The following is a 14,218-nucleotide window of genomic DNA, read 5'->3' on the forward strand; positions in this document are numbered from 1 at the left end:
AACTGTTCAAAGTATTCCAGCTTTGGTCTGACAAATGCCTGCTTTAGTTTTAGAAAGACTTCTTTATTTTTATACTCCATTTCTTTTAAAATAAAGGCCAACATTCAATTTTCCTTCACTATTACCTGCTAAATTTGTATGCTAGTTTTTTGTGATTTATGCATGAGAACTCCCATATTCCTGTGTTCTGTCACATTCTGCAATCTAAATAATATTAATCTCTTCTATTCTCCCTGCCAAAGTGCATAACCCTACATTGATAGATCATAGAATCCCAACAGTATGGAAGCAGGCCTTTCAGCCCTTTGAGTCCACACCAGTCCTCCAAAGAGCCTCCCTCACAGAGCCTCCCCCACCCCTGACACCATGGGCAATTTAACATAGCCAATCCACCTAACCAGCACATCTTTCAACTGTGGGAGGAAACCAGAACATCCGGAGGAAAACCTACACAGGCATGGAGAGAATGTGCACGCTCCACACAGGCAGTCCTCTGAGGCTGGAATTGATTCTGGTCCCCGATGCTGTGAGACAGCAGTGCTAACCACTGAGTCACTGTGCTGCCCAACATTATATTCCATATGCCAAGATTTTGCACGTTTGTTTACCTGTATGTACATCTCTCTGTAACTGTGTCACCCTTGCCATTTACCTTTTGATCTATTTTTGTGTTATGCACAAACTTGGCTATAATATGTTACACTTTCCTCATCCAAGTCATTAATATATTTTGTAAATAATTGTGGCCCCAGCATTGATCCCCTGATTCTCCTTTAGTTACAGTTTGCCATTCTGAAAATGACCCCTATATCAGAATTCTGTCTTCTAGTAATCCGCCAGCCCTAATAACACATTGCGTTGACTTAAAGCATAGCTATTGGTCAAAACTGCTGTAATGAAAACAGAAATTTCTGGAAGAACTCAGCAGTCTGGCAGTATCTGTGGAGAGAAAACAGAGTTAATGTTTTGGGTTGGGTCCAGTGACCCTTCTACAGAATACTGAAGAATTGAAATAGTCTGTAATTGAAAGTGGTTTCTTACATATGGTAAACGGAAGACAATGTAGCAGTATAAATCTGAAACTCTGAAGGGAGAAGACCAAAGCTTAAAGGAGTAATGACCATATAAAAAGGCAAGAAAGACTGATGGTAGTGGAAAAGAGCAACCTACAACTTGGACATGAAGGTTCAGTTTCCCTGGATGATATGGAATATGTTGCAACAAAGACAGGTTAAGTTATGAAAAGTTATGATAATTGCAGCTTTTCTTTCATGCTGTTATTTTTCTTTTTCAGGAAATCAATCACTTCCTTTCAGTCAGCTCCTGTGATTCATTGCCATTGACTAGGCTCGTGGGATTGAAAGATCTGAAACAACAACTGAAATTACACAAAGAAGATATTAAAAATCTGTTGAAAGCGTGTCAAGGTATTTTATCTAGATTCTTAATGCATAGTGATCCTGGTTGTAGCATAGCATATTCTTGATTAAGTACAATAACTTCACGTTTAAAAGAGTTGTAAAATAATTCTTTTACAAAATCTTCACTGTGAGTGGGCGTTTTGTAGTATCAGCAATTTAAACGTGGAAGCAGCATTGCTATTTGCAAACTGTCAGTGGATTGAGATGGATCATACAGATCTTAAGGCACTATCTCAAGATAAAGGACAATTACTCTGTAAAACGTGGGAACTTTTTTAAATGCACTTGCAATTCCTGCCACTTAGTGGATGCCCAGTGGACGACTAGTTTAAATTGGAAACGAAGGCCACAGCCTACTACAAACATATTTGTGGTTTACTGGTGCAAGGGGATGGGATAACACAGTAGCCCGCTCTTGAGGTAGTTGATAAGTATGTTAATGAGGATGTGTCTCTGATTTTGTCAGACGTTTAAATTTCATGCCTCCACCATTTTGGGGTTGCCAGCAGATACTGGGACTGGGGCGAGAGAGGTGTGGTGGGTACACTCCCAGATCCAGCAGATTTTTCCAGCATTTTCTATGACCCCAAAGAAATGGGACTGCTTCCGCTTGAGGATTGAAAACAATCATAAGATTAACCATCTAATTTCTACCTTCTGTCCCCTAAATAACGAAGCAAGTGTTGCTGTTCATAATTTTTTCATGAGAGAAACAGGTTTGTTCCTTAAATTAGTGTTTTGTGAAACTTTCATATTATATGAATTTGAATTTCAACTCATCTGCAAATTGTTCTTGTTATGCAGCTTGTTTTTAATCAGTACTTGTTGATGTGGCTCCCTTGTGATATTGATATTTTTATATTGATATATTTATGATATTTTCTCATGATGAAAGGAAACTGATGAAAACTTGATCATTTTTGCAGAAGACCAAATTTTATTGTTCTAATTGCAATAAATGTATGACTTTTTCAATACATTGTGGAATAATTTTGTTATTGGAACATGTACAAACAGTCTATTTCATGAGATTCAATATTGGTGTTGCAGTTTATGTGACCATAAAACTATAAAGGTACTGAAATTTTGCTGAGAATTGTTTCATTAGACTTTTTAAAAATTTCTTTGTCAGATAATCCTGAGTCCAGTGTCCTGGTCAACTTAATTGTGAATCTTTTGCAGTTATGCAAGTCTGCCTCTAACCACCCTGCTGGAAAAGATATTCTTGGTAAGTATTAAATCAGTTCTAATTCAGTCGAAGCTTTAAGTAAACCTTGATGAGACTGTTCGTAAAGCATTACATGTATGTGTCATAGAATTGTAAGTGTTACCCTGTGATTCTTTATATTGAACTTTCTTATTGTTATTTGGCCATGGTTGGCTAGGACAGCATTTATTGCTCAGAGGACAGTTATAAATCAAGCAGGTCACATCGAGGTTAGATCAGATAGGATGGCAGATTTTCTCCCCTAAAGGACATTAGTAAACTAGATGGGTTTTATGACAATTGACAGTGGTTACATGGATGCCTTTAGACTAGCATTTTGAATACAATTTTTATTGTATTCAAATTTTACCATTTCCCATAGTAGAATTCACACCCATAACCCCAGAACGTCAACCTGGGTTTCTAGATTACTAGTCTCAGTAATACCATTGATCTACTTGTCTTGTATAAGGACAAACAGTCATATGCTCAAATAGGTAAATGGCACCTTTAGTGACAGAATTGGTTCATCATATGATGATTAGGATAGGAATGCACAATTTAGTAAACAGTGCCCCCAAGTTAAACTTGAAAGATAGTTGAGTAAGGAGTTGCATTGTGGAACTCCTGACACCTGACTTTAAATCCTTGACCTCCAGTATTCTGAGGAAATAGTAATGGTCATTTATCAGACTGGCTGCTCAGAAGTCACCATTGCTTTTCTTTAAAATAACTTTGGTATACAGAGCCCTAATTTTAAAATTTGTACATGGCACAAAATTTGTATAGTGAGCCATGAGAGAGATAGCAATAAACTTCAGCTTCAAGAGGATGTAAACTGGTGAAAAGGCAAACACATGGCAGATGCGATTTAGCGTAGAAGTGTGAGGCATTGCATTCTAGGGCAAGCAAGATTAGTGACAGTGTAAACTAAAGGGTAGAAATGTAAAAGAGGCAACAACAGAAAAAAGTGGTTTAAGGGGATTTGGAATCTTTGTTTTTATAAATAGAGGTTTAAAGTACAAAACATGGAAATTACAACGAACCTTTTAAAACACCTGGTTCAGGCTCAACTGGAGCATTTTTCCCAATTTTAGGTGTTACACTTTAGGAAGGATGTGCAGGCTACACACAGGGTACAGAAAAGGTTTGTGAGAATGAATCCAGGAGTGAGAGACTTGGAGTTACTTTGATTGGAGAGCTCGGGGTCTGCTCATGACAGAAGAGAAGATCAAGAGGAGGCTTGATGGAGATAATGGGAACTGCAGATGCTGGAGAATCCAAGATAATAAAATGTGAGGCTGGATGAACACAGCAGGCCAAACAGCATCCCAGGAGCACAAAAGCTGATGTTTCGGGCGTAGACCCTTCGTCAGAGAGGGGGATGGGGTGAGGGTTCTGGAATAAATAGGGAGAGAGGGGGAGGCGGACCGAAGATGGAGAGAAAAGAAGATAGGTGGAGAGAGTATAGGTGGGGAAGTAGGGAGGGGATAGGTCAGTCCAGGGAAGACGGACAGGTCAAGGAGGTGGGATGAGGTTAGTAGGTAGATGGGGGTGCGGCTTGGGGTGGGAGGAAGGGATGGGTGAGAGGAAGAACAGGCTAGGGAGGCAGAGACAGGCTGGACTGGTTTTGGGATGCAGTGGGTGGAGGGGAAGAGCTGGGCTGGTTGTGTGGTGCAGTGGGGGGAGGGGACGAACTGGGCTGGTTTAGGGATGCAGTTGGGAAAGGGGAGATTTTGAAACTGGTGAAGTCCACATTGATACCATTAGGCTGCAGGGTTCCCAGGCGGAATATGAGTTGCTGTTCCTGCAGCCTTTGGGTGGCATCATTGTGGCAGTGCAGGAGGCCCATGATGGACATGTCATCTAAAGAATGGGAGGGGGAGTGGAAATGGTTTGCGACTGGGAGGTGCAGTTGTTTGTTGCGGACTGAGCGGAGGTGTTCTGCAAAGCGGTCCCCAAGCCTCCGCTTGGTTTCCCCAATGTAGAGGAAGCCACACCAGGTACAGTGGATGCAGTATACCACATTGACAGATGTGCAGGTGAACCTCTGCTGTGGAATGTCATCTTGGGGCCTGGGTTAGGGGTGAGGGAGGAGGTGTGGGGGCAAGTGTAGCATTTCCTGCGGTTGCAGGGGAAGGTGCCGGGTGTGGTGGGGTTGGAGGGCAGTGTGGAGCGAACAAGGGAGTCACGGAGAGAGTGGTCTCTCCGGAAAGCAGACAGGGGTGGGGATGGAAAAGTGTCTTGGGTGGTGGGGTCGGATTGTAGATGGCGGAAGTGTCGGAGGATGATGCGTTGTATCCGGAGGTTGGTGGGGTGGTGTGTGAGAACGAGGGGGATCCTCTTTGGGCGGTTGTGGCGGGGGCGGGGTGTGAGGGATGTGTTGCGGGAAATGCGGGAGACGCGGTCAAGGGCGTTCTCGATCACTGTGGGGGGAAAGTTGCGGCCCTTGAAGAACTTGGACATCTGGGATGTGCAGGAGTGGAATGCCTCATCGTGAGAGCAGATGCGGCGGAGGCGGAGGAATTGGGAATAGGGGATGGAATTTTTGCAGGAGGGTGGGTGGGAGGAGGTGTATTCTAGGTAGCTGTGGAGTCGGTGGGCTTGAAATGGACATCAGATACAAGCTGGTTGCCTGAGATGGAGACTGAGAGGTCCAGGAAGGTGAGGGATGTGCTGGAGATGGCCCAGGTGAACTGAAGGTTGGGGTGGAAGGTGTTGGTGAAGTGGATGAACTGTTCGAGCTCCTCTGGGGAGCAAGAGGCGGCGCCGATACTGTCATCAATGTACCGGAGGAAGATGTGGGGTTTGGGGCCTGTGTAGGTGCGGAAGAGGGACTGTTCCACATAACCTACAAAGAGGCAGGCATAGCTGGGGCCCATGCGAGTGCCCATGGCCACCTCCTTAGTCTGTAGGAAGTGGGAGGAGTCAAAAGAGAAGTTGTTGAGGGTGAGGACGAGTTCGGCTAGGCGGATGAGGGTGTCGGTGGAGGGGGACTGGTCGGTCCTGCGGGACAGGAAGAAGCGGAGGGCCTTGAGGCCATCTCCATGCGGAATGCAGGTGTATAGGGCCTGGACGCCCATGGTGAAGATGAGCTGTTGGGGGCCAGGGAATTGGAAGTCCTGGAGGAGGTGGAGGGCGTGGGTGGTGTCACGGACGTAGGTAGGGAGTTCCTGGACCAAAGGGGAGAAAATGGAGTCCAGATAGGTGGAGATGAGTTCGGTGGGGCAAGAGCAGGCTGAGACGTCGGGTCGACCAGGGCAGGCAGGTTTGTGGATTTTGGGAAGGAGATAGAAACGGGCCATGCGGGGTTGGGGAACAATGAGGTTGGAGGCTGTGGGTGGGAGGTGCCCTGAGGTGATGAGGTCATGAATGGTGTTGGAGATGATGGTTTGGTGCTCGGGTGTGGGGTCATGATCGAGGGGGCGGTAGGAGGTGGTGTCGGAGAGTTGGCGTTTGGCCTCGGCGATGTAGAGGTCAGTGCGCCATACTACCACTGCGCCACCCTTGTCTGCGGGTTTGATGGTGAGGTTGGGGTTGGAGCGGAGGGCTGCCCGTTCTGCAGGGGAGAGGTTGGAGTGGGTGAGAGGGGTGGAGAGGTTGAGGCGGTTAATGCCTCGACGGCAGTTAGAGATGAAGAGGTCGAGGGAGGGTAGGAGGCCTGGGGGTGGTGTCCAGGAGGAGGACTTGTGTTGGAAGCGGGTGAAGGGGTCAGTGGAGGGACGGTTGGGCTCCCGGTTGAAGAAGTAGGCGTGGAGGCGAAGGCGGCGGAAAAACTGTTCTATGTCCAACCGTGACTGGTATTTGCAACCCCAGTGAAGACAGCCACACTGAGCCCTGCCGCATCTTCATCATCCCCCCAGACCTCCCACTGACTGAGGACGAACGGTCAGTCCTCAGTAAGGGGCTCACCTTTGTCCCCCTACAACCGCACATCAACGAATACCACCACACCACCAACCTCCGGATACAACGCATCATCCTCCGACACTTCCGCCATCCACAATCCGACCCCACCACCCAAGACACTTTTCCATCCCCACCCCTGTCTGCTTTCCGGAGAGACCACTCTCTCCGTGACTCCCTTGTTCGCTCCACATTGCCCTCCAACCCCACCACACCCGGCACCTTCCCCTGCAACCGCAGGAAACGCTACACTTGCCCCCCACACCTCCTCCCTCACCCCTATCCCAGGTCCCAAGATGACATTCCACATTAAGCAGAGGTTCACCTGCACATCTGCCAATGTGTATACTGCATCCACTGTACCCGGTGTGGCTTCCTCTACATTGGGGAAACCAAGCGGAGGCTTGGGGACCGCTTTGCAGAACACCTCCGCTTGCTTCGCAAAAACAACTGCACCTCCCAGTCGCAAACCATTTCCACTCCCCCTCCCATTCTTTAGATGACATGTCCATCATGGGCCTCCTGCACTGCCACAATGATGCCACCCGAAGGCTGCAGGAACAGCAACTCATATTCCACCTGGGAACCCTGCAGCCTAATGGTATCAATGTGGACTTCACCAGTTTCAAAATCTCCCCTTCCCCCACCGCATCCCTAAACCAGCCCAGTTCGTCCCCTCCCCCCACTGCACCACACAACCAGCCCAGCTCTTCCCCTCCACCCACTGCATCCCAAAACCAGTCCAACCTGTCTCTGCCTCCCTAGCCTGTTCATCCTCTCACCCATCCCTTCCTCCCACCCCAAGCCGCACCCCCATCTACCTACTAACCTCATCCCACCTCCTTGACCTGTCCGTCTTCCCTGGACTGACCTATCCCCTCCCTACCTCCCCACCCCTACTCTCTCCACCTATCTTCTTTTCTCTCCATCTTCGGTCCGCCTCCCCCTCTCTTCCCTATTTATTCCAGAACCCTCACCCCATCCCCCTCTCTGATGAAGGCTGTAGGCCCGAAACGTCAGCTTTTGTGCTCCTGAGATGCTGCTTGGCCTGCTGTGTTCATCCAGCCTCACATTTTATTATCTTGGAGGCTTGATGGAGTTGTTCAGAATCTTGAGGGGTTGAAACAAAGTTGTTAGAGAGAAATAAAAACTCATATTTTGTTCGAGAGAAATGGTGTTCGTTGGTGGCTGAGTCAAAACCAGAGGGTACAGATTTTGAAATGAAACAGAAAAGAAACAAAAGTAATGTGAAGAAAAGCTTTTGGTATGCAACAAATGGTTATGGTCTGGAATGCATTGACTGAAAAGATTGTGGAGACCAATTTTGGCTTTCAAAACTAAATCAGATAAGCATATGAAGGCAAAAAATTTGCAGGTCTGTGAGAGAAGGGCATGGGGGTAGAAATATCTGTTACTATTGCTGAGAAGCAGCTCCTACTTTGATTCTATCTGAAATGCATTCAAGTCATCTCAGTTTAATCTCCAATGTTCACTTTCACAAAACAAGATAATTCTGTCTGAGCCAGCTCACTTCATGGCATTATGTGAAATGCAGGAAGCACACTGATGAAAGAGAAGATGCACTTTTTGAGCTTGTAGGTTGCACATTAATTTTACCCCATGACAAAGCTGTATCTTAGTACAAAAACATTCGGTATTGGAATAGGGTGTAACTCTGAGAAAAGTGCTACTGAAGATTTGTTCCAATTATCACTGGATTACTAAAGCTGGCTCGTGCAGTCCTGTAACCATTGTTACAGTTGAATGTCCTGTCACAGGCTTGTAATGCATTTTGTTGGTAGTTTTGTATTACTTGCTTTACAAAATCCATTATAAACAAAATAATTGAATTTTTTTTCTTATGATTTCAGAAGCTGCAGGGAGCTGCTTAGGAGAAATGGGTCCCATTGACTTTTCCACCATTACTTTACAACACAAGAAAGATGAATTTCATTGCAAAGCAATGGAACTGCTCAAAGAAAATAAATTTAAGTTAATTTTTATTGTCTTAAATGTAATTAATAATGGCCTCATTGACCAATGGTGAGTTTATACAGATTTTGAAATGAAGATCAAAGCAAACAAATGTTATGCTGATCTGTAACCTATTTGCTGTACCCAATGGTATTATGCGGTCACTGATATTCAACCGTTTTCCATATTAACTTGTATTATTTTTTAATAATTATTCCTAAATTGTGCAGTTATTTTATTTTACACTACATAATGTATTTTATATCATGTTTTACAGCAACGTATATACCAATTTGCAAGATACAAATCACACGCGTGAACAGTTACACTCAGAACTGTGCTCATATTTGCTCTTATGAGGCATACTTGCATGACTTCCTTATTGTATAGTATTACAATTTCACATTTATATAAAACATTAGACTTCCAAAACAAATTATTTAATTTTCATGCTATGAATTTGCAGTAATTCTGTTGTAACTGATAATCCTTTGTTACAGATATCAGTCTATAGATTTAGCTGTGTAGAATTACAGAATTGAATAGTACAAAAAGGGGCCATTCAGCCTGTCATCTTCATTTTGTTTCTCTGCAAAAGCACCTCACCTTGTCTAGCTTCTTTCCTTTTTCTCACCAGACCTACAATTTTTATTTCCTTAGATTTCTTTAATTCTGTCTTGAAAACCACAATTGAATCTGTCTCCGTCACGCACTCAGCCAGTGCATTCAAGATCCTAACCACTCACTGCATTAAAACAGAAATGTCCTTGTTATTGTTTCTTTGACCAATCACCTTTAAATTGGTGCCGTCTAGTTTTTAACCTTTTTGTTTTGTCAAGAACCCTCATGATTTTGAATGCCTCTATTAAATTTACTCTTAATCTCTCTCCTCCTAGTGAAACAATCCTGGCTTAATCAATCAATCTATGTAAATGAACCTCCTCATCCCTGGATCCCTTCTCATAATTCTTTTCTGCCGGCTCTATAATGTCTTCACATGCTTCCTAAAATGGGAAGTCTCGAACAAAACACAGTATTCTAGTTGAGGCCCATCCGCTGTTTTGCACATTTTTAAAATAACTTCCTTTGCTTTCATATTTATGTACTGCCAGAATGCCATATGTTTTATTAACTGCCCTCTCAACCTGCTGTGCAATTTTCAATGATTTGTGTGTCTACATAATCGCAGTTCCCTCTGCTCCTGCACTTGTTTTAGAAATGTACCTTTTATTTTCTGTAGCCTGTCTGTTCGTTCTATTAAAATCAAGTATTTCTCTGCATTAAGAAAGTTGGACAGAAGGGTCTGTTTCCATGCTATTCATCTGTAAAAAGCTATCTGCCACATGTTCATCCATTTCACCACCCTGAATATGTCTTTTTGAAATCCATCACCATCCCCCTTATAGCTGCCAGTACTTCCAAGTTTTGTATCAAGTGGAGATTTAGAAGTTCTGGAACAAAAACAAAGTTGCTGGAAAAGCTCAGTGGGCCTGGCAGCATCTGTGGAGGACAAAACAGAATTAACTGAGGTCCTAAGGAAGGGTCACCAGACCCGAAACATTAATTCTGTTTTGTCCTCCACACGTGCTGCCAGACCTGCTAAGCATTTCCAGCAACTTTGTTTTTGTTCCTGATTTGCAGCATCCACAGTTCTTTTGGTTTTAATTTAGAAATTCTGCCCTGATTGCTGAAGTGAACATCCTTAATATATATCAAGATAAGCAAGCATTCCAACACAGACCTCCGGTTAAACCCATTGTCTATACTTGCTTCCAGTCCATAAAATGTCTGTTCAGAACACTTGTTTCTTGTCACTTAGCCAATTTCATATCCATAGTGCTGCTGTCCCATTTATCTGGCTTTGCTGACAAGCCTATTATTGGCACTTTATCAAATGTTTTTGGAAGTCTGTATACACAATTTAATGATACAACACTGATTAGTTTCCTGTATTAACTGATCAGCATCCATTTAATGGGTCTCCTAAGTCTGCAATGTGGTGGTTGGGAAATGCATACTCTTTAGCTTGAAATAGGTTGTCTCCCATATTAGTCAAGACCATACAATTACTATTAAAGGCTTCAGAACTTTTTGGATATGCAAATAAGCATCCTACCACTTGTTTGAGACCCATACCATTGGATTGGTGTGCTTCAGCCAAGAATGTGAAGGACTTTGTAGTTGCTCGCAACATCACTACCCTAAAATGCCCACTCACTTAAATGAAGAGCTTCTGCAACACCCACAGTGACCAAATCATCACTCCTGTTCTACTAACTATAAAAGTGAGGAGTAATGTATAATATCTGCATTTCTGTGGTCTTGCTGTACCTCTGTCCCCATAAAGAGGCCTGTCTAAATCGCTATATTATTATCACAACAATGATGTTTTAACTATCCATAGTTAGGAAATGGTTCAGTCACTGGTTTGAATGCTGTACCTGCTTCTCTGAAGTTCAGTCTATTAAACCAATGTCATCAGAGATTTTTAAACTCCAGTTTTAAGACCCTTCTCAATACTCTCCATTTTACTTAAATAAAAAATAAAATTAGGAAGCGTGTAAAATTAACAATACGCATCCTGTCCCCTCAGTCTTCTGATGGGTAGTTCACATTAAAATTAATTTCTTATTTCCTCCTCAGATACAACAGTTAAGAAACCTGTGCTTTGGTCTACACCAAGATAGGCGACTATGTTAAAGTTGTAATCTGGTGTTACCTATAAGATGTTCTGATTTGTTCTCAAGATGTGAGGTGATACTGCCATGGCTATATTTATTTATTGCTTGTCCTTAATTGTCCTGATTAGCTGCTGCTGGATCTTCTATTGAGATAATGTTGGAAACTTTCTTTTACAACGTGGAGTATTCTTCAGGGTCGATGCTAGAAGCCTGTATCTGTCCAGGAGTCTGGGTTGGGTTGAGCTGTTTTTTGGTTTGAAGTCACAGAAAAGCATTCAGCTGTGTTCATTTCGCACCCATATTGAGTTTACATTCAATCTCTAATCGGGAAAGTTGGAGGATAGATCAGCCTGACTTCTGGCAACCAGTTCTGTTTGAGTTACATGATGTCGTTTCAGACTTGTAATGTCATTGGTCACTTTATAAGTGGAAGACATGCAAAAAGAATATCAAATAAGTGTTAGAGAAGAAATCTGAATACTTAGAAGGTTGATTGCTTGATTTTGAATTGAAGGAATTACCAATGAAATTAACAGCAGTCAATCTTCCTATTCTTTTCCACCAGTATTGAAGTGCGTTTTGCAGCTGCTACTTGTGCAAAGAATATTCTAGCTACACAATCAGGTCACCAGTTCTGGGAATTAAGTAAAAATGATCCACTTGGTCCAAATCCTATGCTGATGTACTTACAACCTTTCCGAACAGCCAGAAAAAAGGTAAATCATCTTTCATCACTGTGAACTTTTGATGTTCATAAAATAAAATGAGAATGATGTTTTTATTCTGCTTTATCTTGTCTGAAGTTATGTTGGATGCATGTGTGATAACCATTAACTGACACATTAACAATAGGAATCGGAGGTGTTCATTGGAGTTTAGTTGACGTTTCCATTGTCCAGAATGTTTGTTGCAATCAATTATTAAGGAGGTAACAGCAGCACATTTGGAAAATCATAATCAAACAGAATGGCTTCACGAAAGGGAAATTATGTCTGACTAATTTATTAGAATTCTTTGAGGAAGTCTCAACCAGAGTATAAGGAAGTGAACCAGGTGACATGTGGTGTTTGGGCTTCCTGAAGGCATTCAGTAAGGTACCTAACAGAAGGCTAATTCATAATGTAAGAGCCTGTAGCTTTGGAGGTAGTATTTTCACATGGATATGTGAGTTGGGATAAGTAGTTGTTTTTCAGTTTGATGATCTATGACCCTGAGTTCCACAGGGATCAGTGTTGGGACCATAACTGTTTACTATGGAAGGAAATGAATGTACTGTAGCCAAATTTGCTGAAAACACAAAAATAGGTGGAAAGGCAAGTCAAGAGAAGGGTACACATGGTTTACACAGAGAGATTGCTAAGTTAAGTAAATGGGCAAAAAGTTAGCAATGGGTATGATGTGAGTAAATGTGAAGTAGTTCTTTCTGAAAGCAAGAACAAAAGAACAGAGTATAATTTAAACAGTGAAGACTGCAGAAAGCTGTAACACAAATGGACTTGGGGGTAGTAAAAACCAAGAGAACTGTGGATGCTGTAAATCAGGAGAGAAAACAAAGTTGCTGAAGAAGCTCAGCAGGTCTGGCAGCATCCGTGAAGGAAAAAGCAGAGTTAATGTTTCGGGTCCGATGACCCTTCCTCAGAACTTGGGGGTACTTCCACAAGAAACACAAAGCTAGCACACAAGTGCAGCAGGTAACCATGAAGGCTAATAGAATGTTGGCCCTAATTTCAAGGGGTTTGGACTTTGTCTAGAGATGCCTTACCACAATTGTACAAGATGCTGATGCAACCATATCTGCAGTACTGTGAGCAGTTTTAGTCCCCTTATTTAAGGAAAGATATTATTTCATTTGAGATAGTTCAGAAAAGATTCACTACGGTGATCTTCAGTACGGAGGAATTGTCACATAAGCAAAGGTTAAGCAGATTGGGACTCCACTGTTGGAATTTAGAAGAATGAGAAGTGATCTCATTGAAACCTTGAAGGTTCTTAAGGGGTTTACCAGGGTTGGTGCTGAGGGGATGTTTTCTGTCATGGCAGAGCCTAGGATCAGAAGGCATTGTCTCAGAATAAAGGAATAAGGATCTAAGACTAAGATGAGAAAGTATTTCTTCTCTCTAGAGGTTGAGTGTCTTGCCACAGAAGTGTGGAGGCCTTGTATATATTTAAGGCTGCTTTAGATTCTTGATCAATAGAGGTATCAAGGGTTATAGGGAAAGGACAGGAAAGCAGTTGTAAGGAATGTTGGATCAACCATGACGCTACTAAATGATAGAGTAGGATCTAGGCCAAACAGCCTACTCCTGTTCCTATTTCTTATGGTGATATACCTCTAGATTCAGTCATTGGATAGTGACAGTGGTTGATATGCGCTTTGCATCAATAACTACTTTTCTTATTTCTGTGTGAGGAAGGGGCAAGTTACTCAGGTTCCTAATGTGGTGATCCTTCTGGAGATATCATTGAAATTATAGCATAATAGGATGACATTTTGGATCATTACCACCAGTTCCACACCTGAATTATCTAATATAATTTTCCTGCTCGTTCACATATCCTGAAATGGTTCAAGTTTTATTCTAACTCTGTCTGAACTTATCTCATCACTTCAACAGCCGCTCATAATGTTTTCCATTTTTTATAACCCTTTGTGTTTAAAATGTCTGACCTTTTTAAGTTTTTGGTAATAGTGCCAAGTGTATGTTTTCCGTCATCAATTATCCAGAAGGTGGCTCAGCAATTTCTCAGGGGCAATTGGCAATTGGAGATGGACAGTAAATGCAGGCATTACCAGCAATGCCCACATGCAATGAGTGCAAATACAAGCCATGTTATGATTGAAATGAGTAAAGTCTACTTTTAATGGTACTCAAAGGGAACAGAATACTAAATTCACGTATAACTAAATCTGACTTTAGAAAATGATGACATGATAGCTCAGTGGTTAGCACTGCTGCCACACAGTACCAGACACTTGGGTTCATGGTAAATTGCCCTGTAGTGTCCAGGGATATGCGAGCTAGGTGGGT

General features: G+C 42.8%; 1 protein-coding gene across 6 annotated transcripts in view; it reads left to right on the forward strand.

Moving 5' to 3' along the window:
- Positions 1–14,218, forward strand: part of atm (ATM serine/threonine kinase) — a 173,081-nt gene that overhangs the window by 79,660 nt on the left and 79,203 nt on the right. For 5 of the 6 annotated variants that reach the window (XM_059646635.1, XM_059646634.1, XM_059646637.1 and 2 more), the window contains exons 32-35: positions 1,295–1,427; positions 2,554–2,649; positions 8,406–8,577; positions 11,755–11,905. In XM_059646635.1, coding sequence (XP_059502618.1) covers positions 1,295–1,427; positions 2,554–2,649; positions 8,406–8,577; positions 11,755–11,905 — 552 coding nt within the window. Of the gene's footprint in view, positions 1–1,294; positions 1,428–2,553; positions 2,650–8,405; positions 8,578–11,754; positions 11,906–14,218 lie in introns of those variants that run through there. The other variant, XM_059646639.1, reaches the window with a different exon arrangement.

Source organism: Stegostoma tigrinum, chromosome 6, assembly GCF_030684315.1.
Source record: "Stegostoma tigrinum isolate sSteTig4 chromosome 6, sSteTig4.hap1, whole genome shotgun sequence".
NCBI classification, from domain to species: Eukaryota; Metazoa; Chordata; class Chondrichthyes; order Orectolobiformes; family Stegostomatidae; genus Stegostoma; species Stegostoma tigrinum.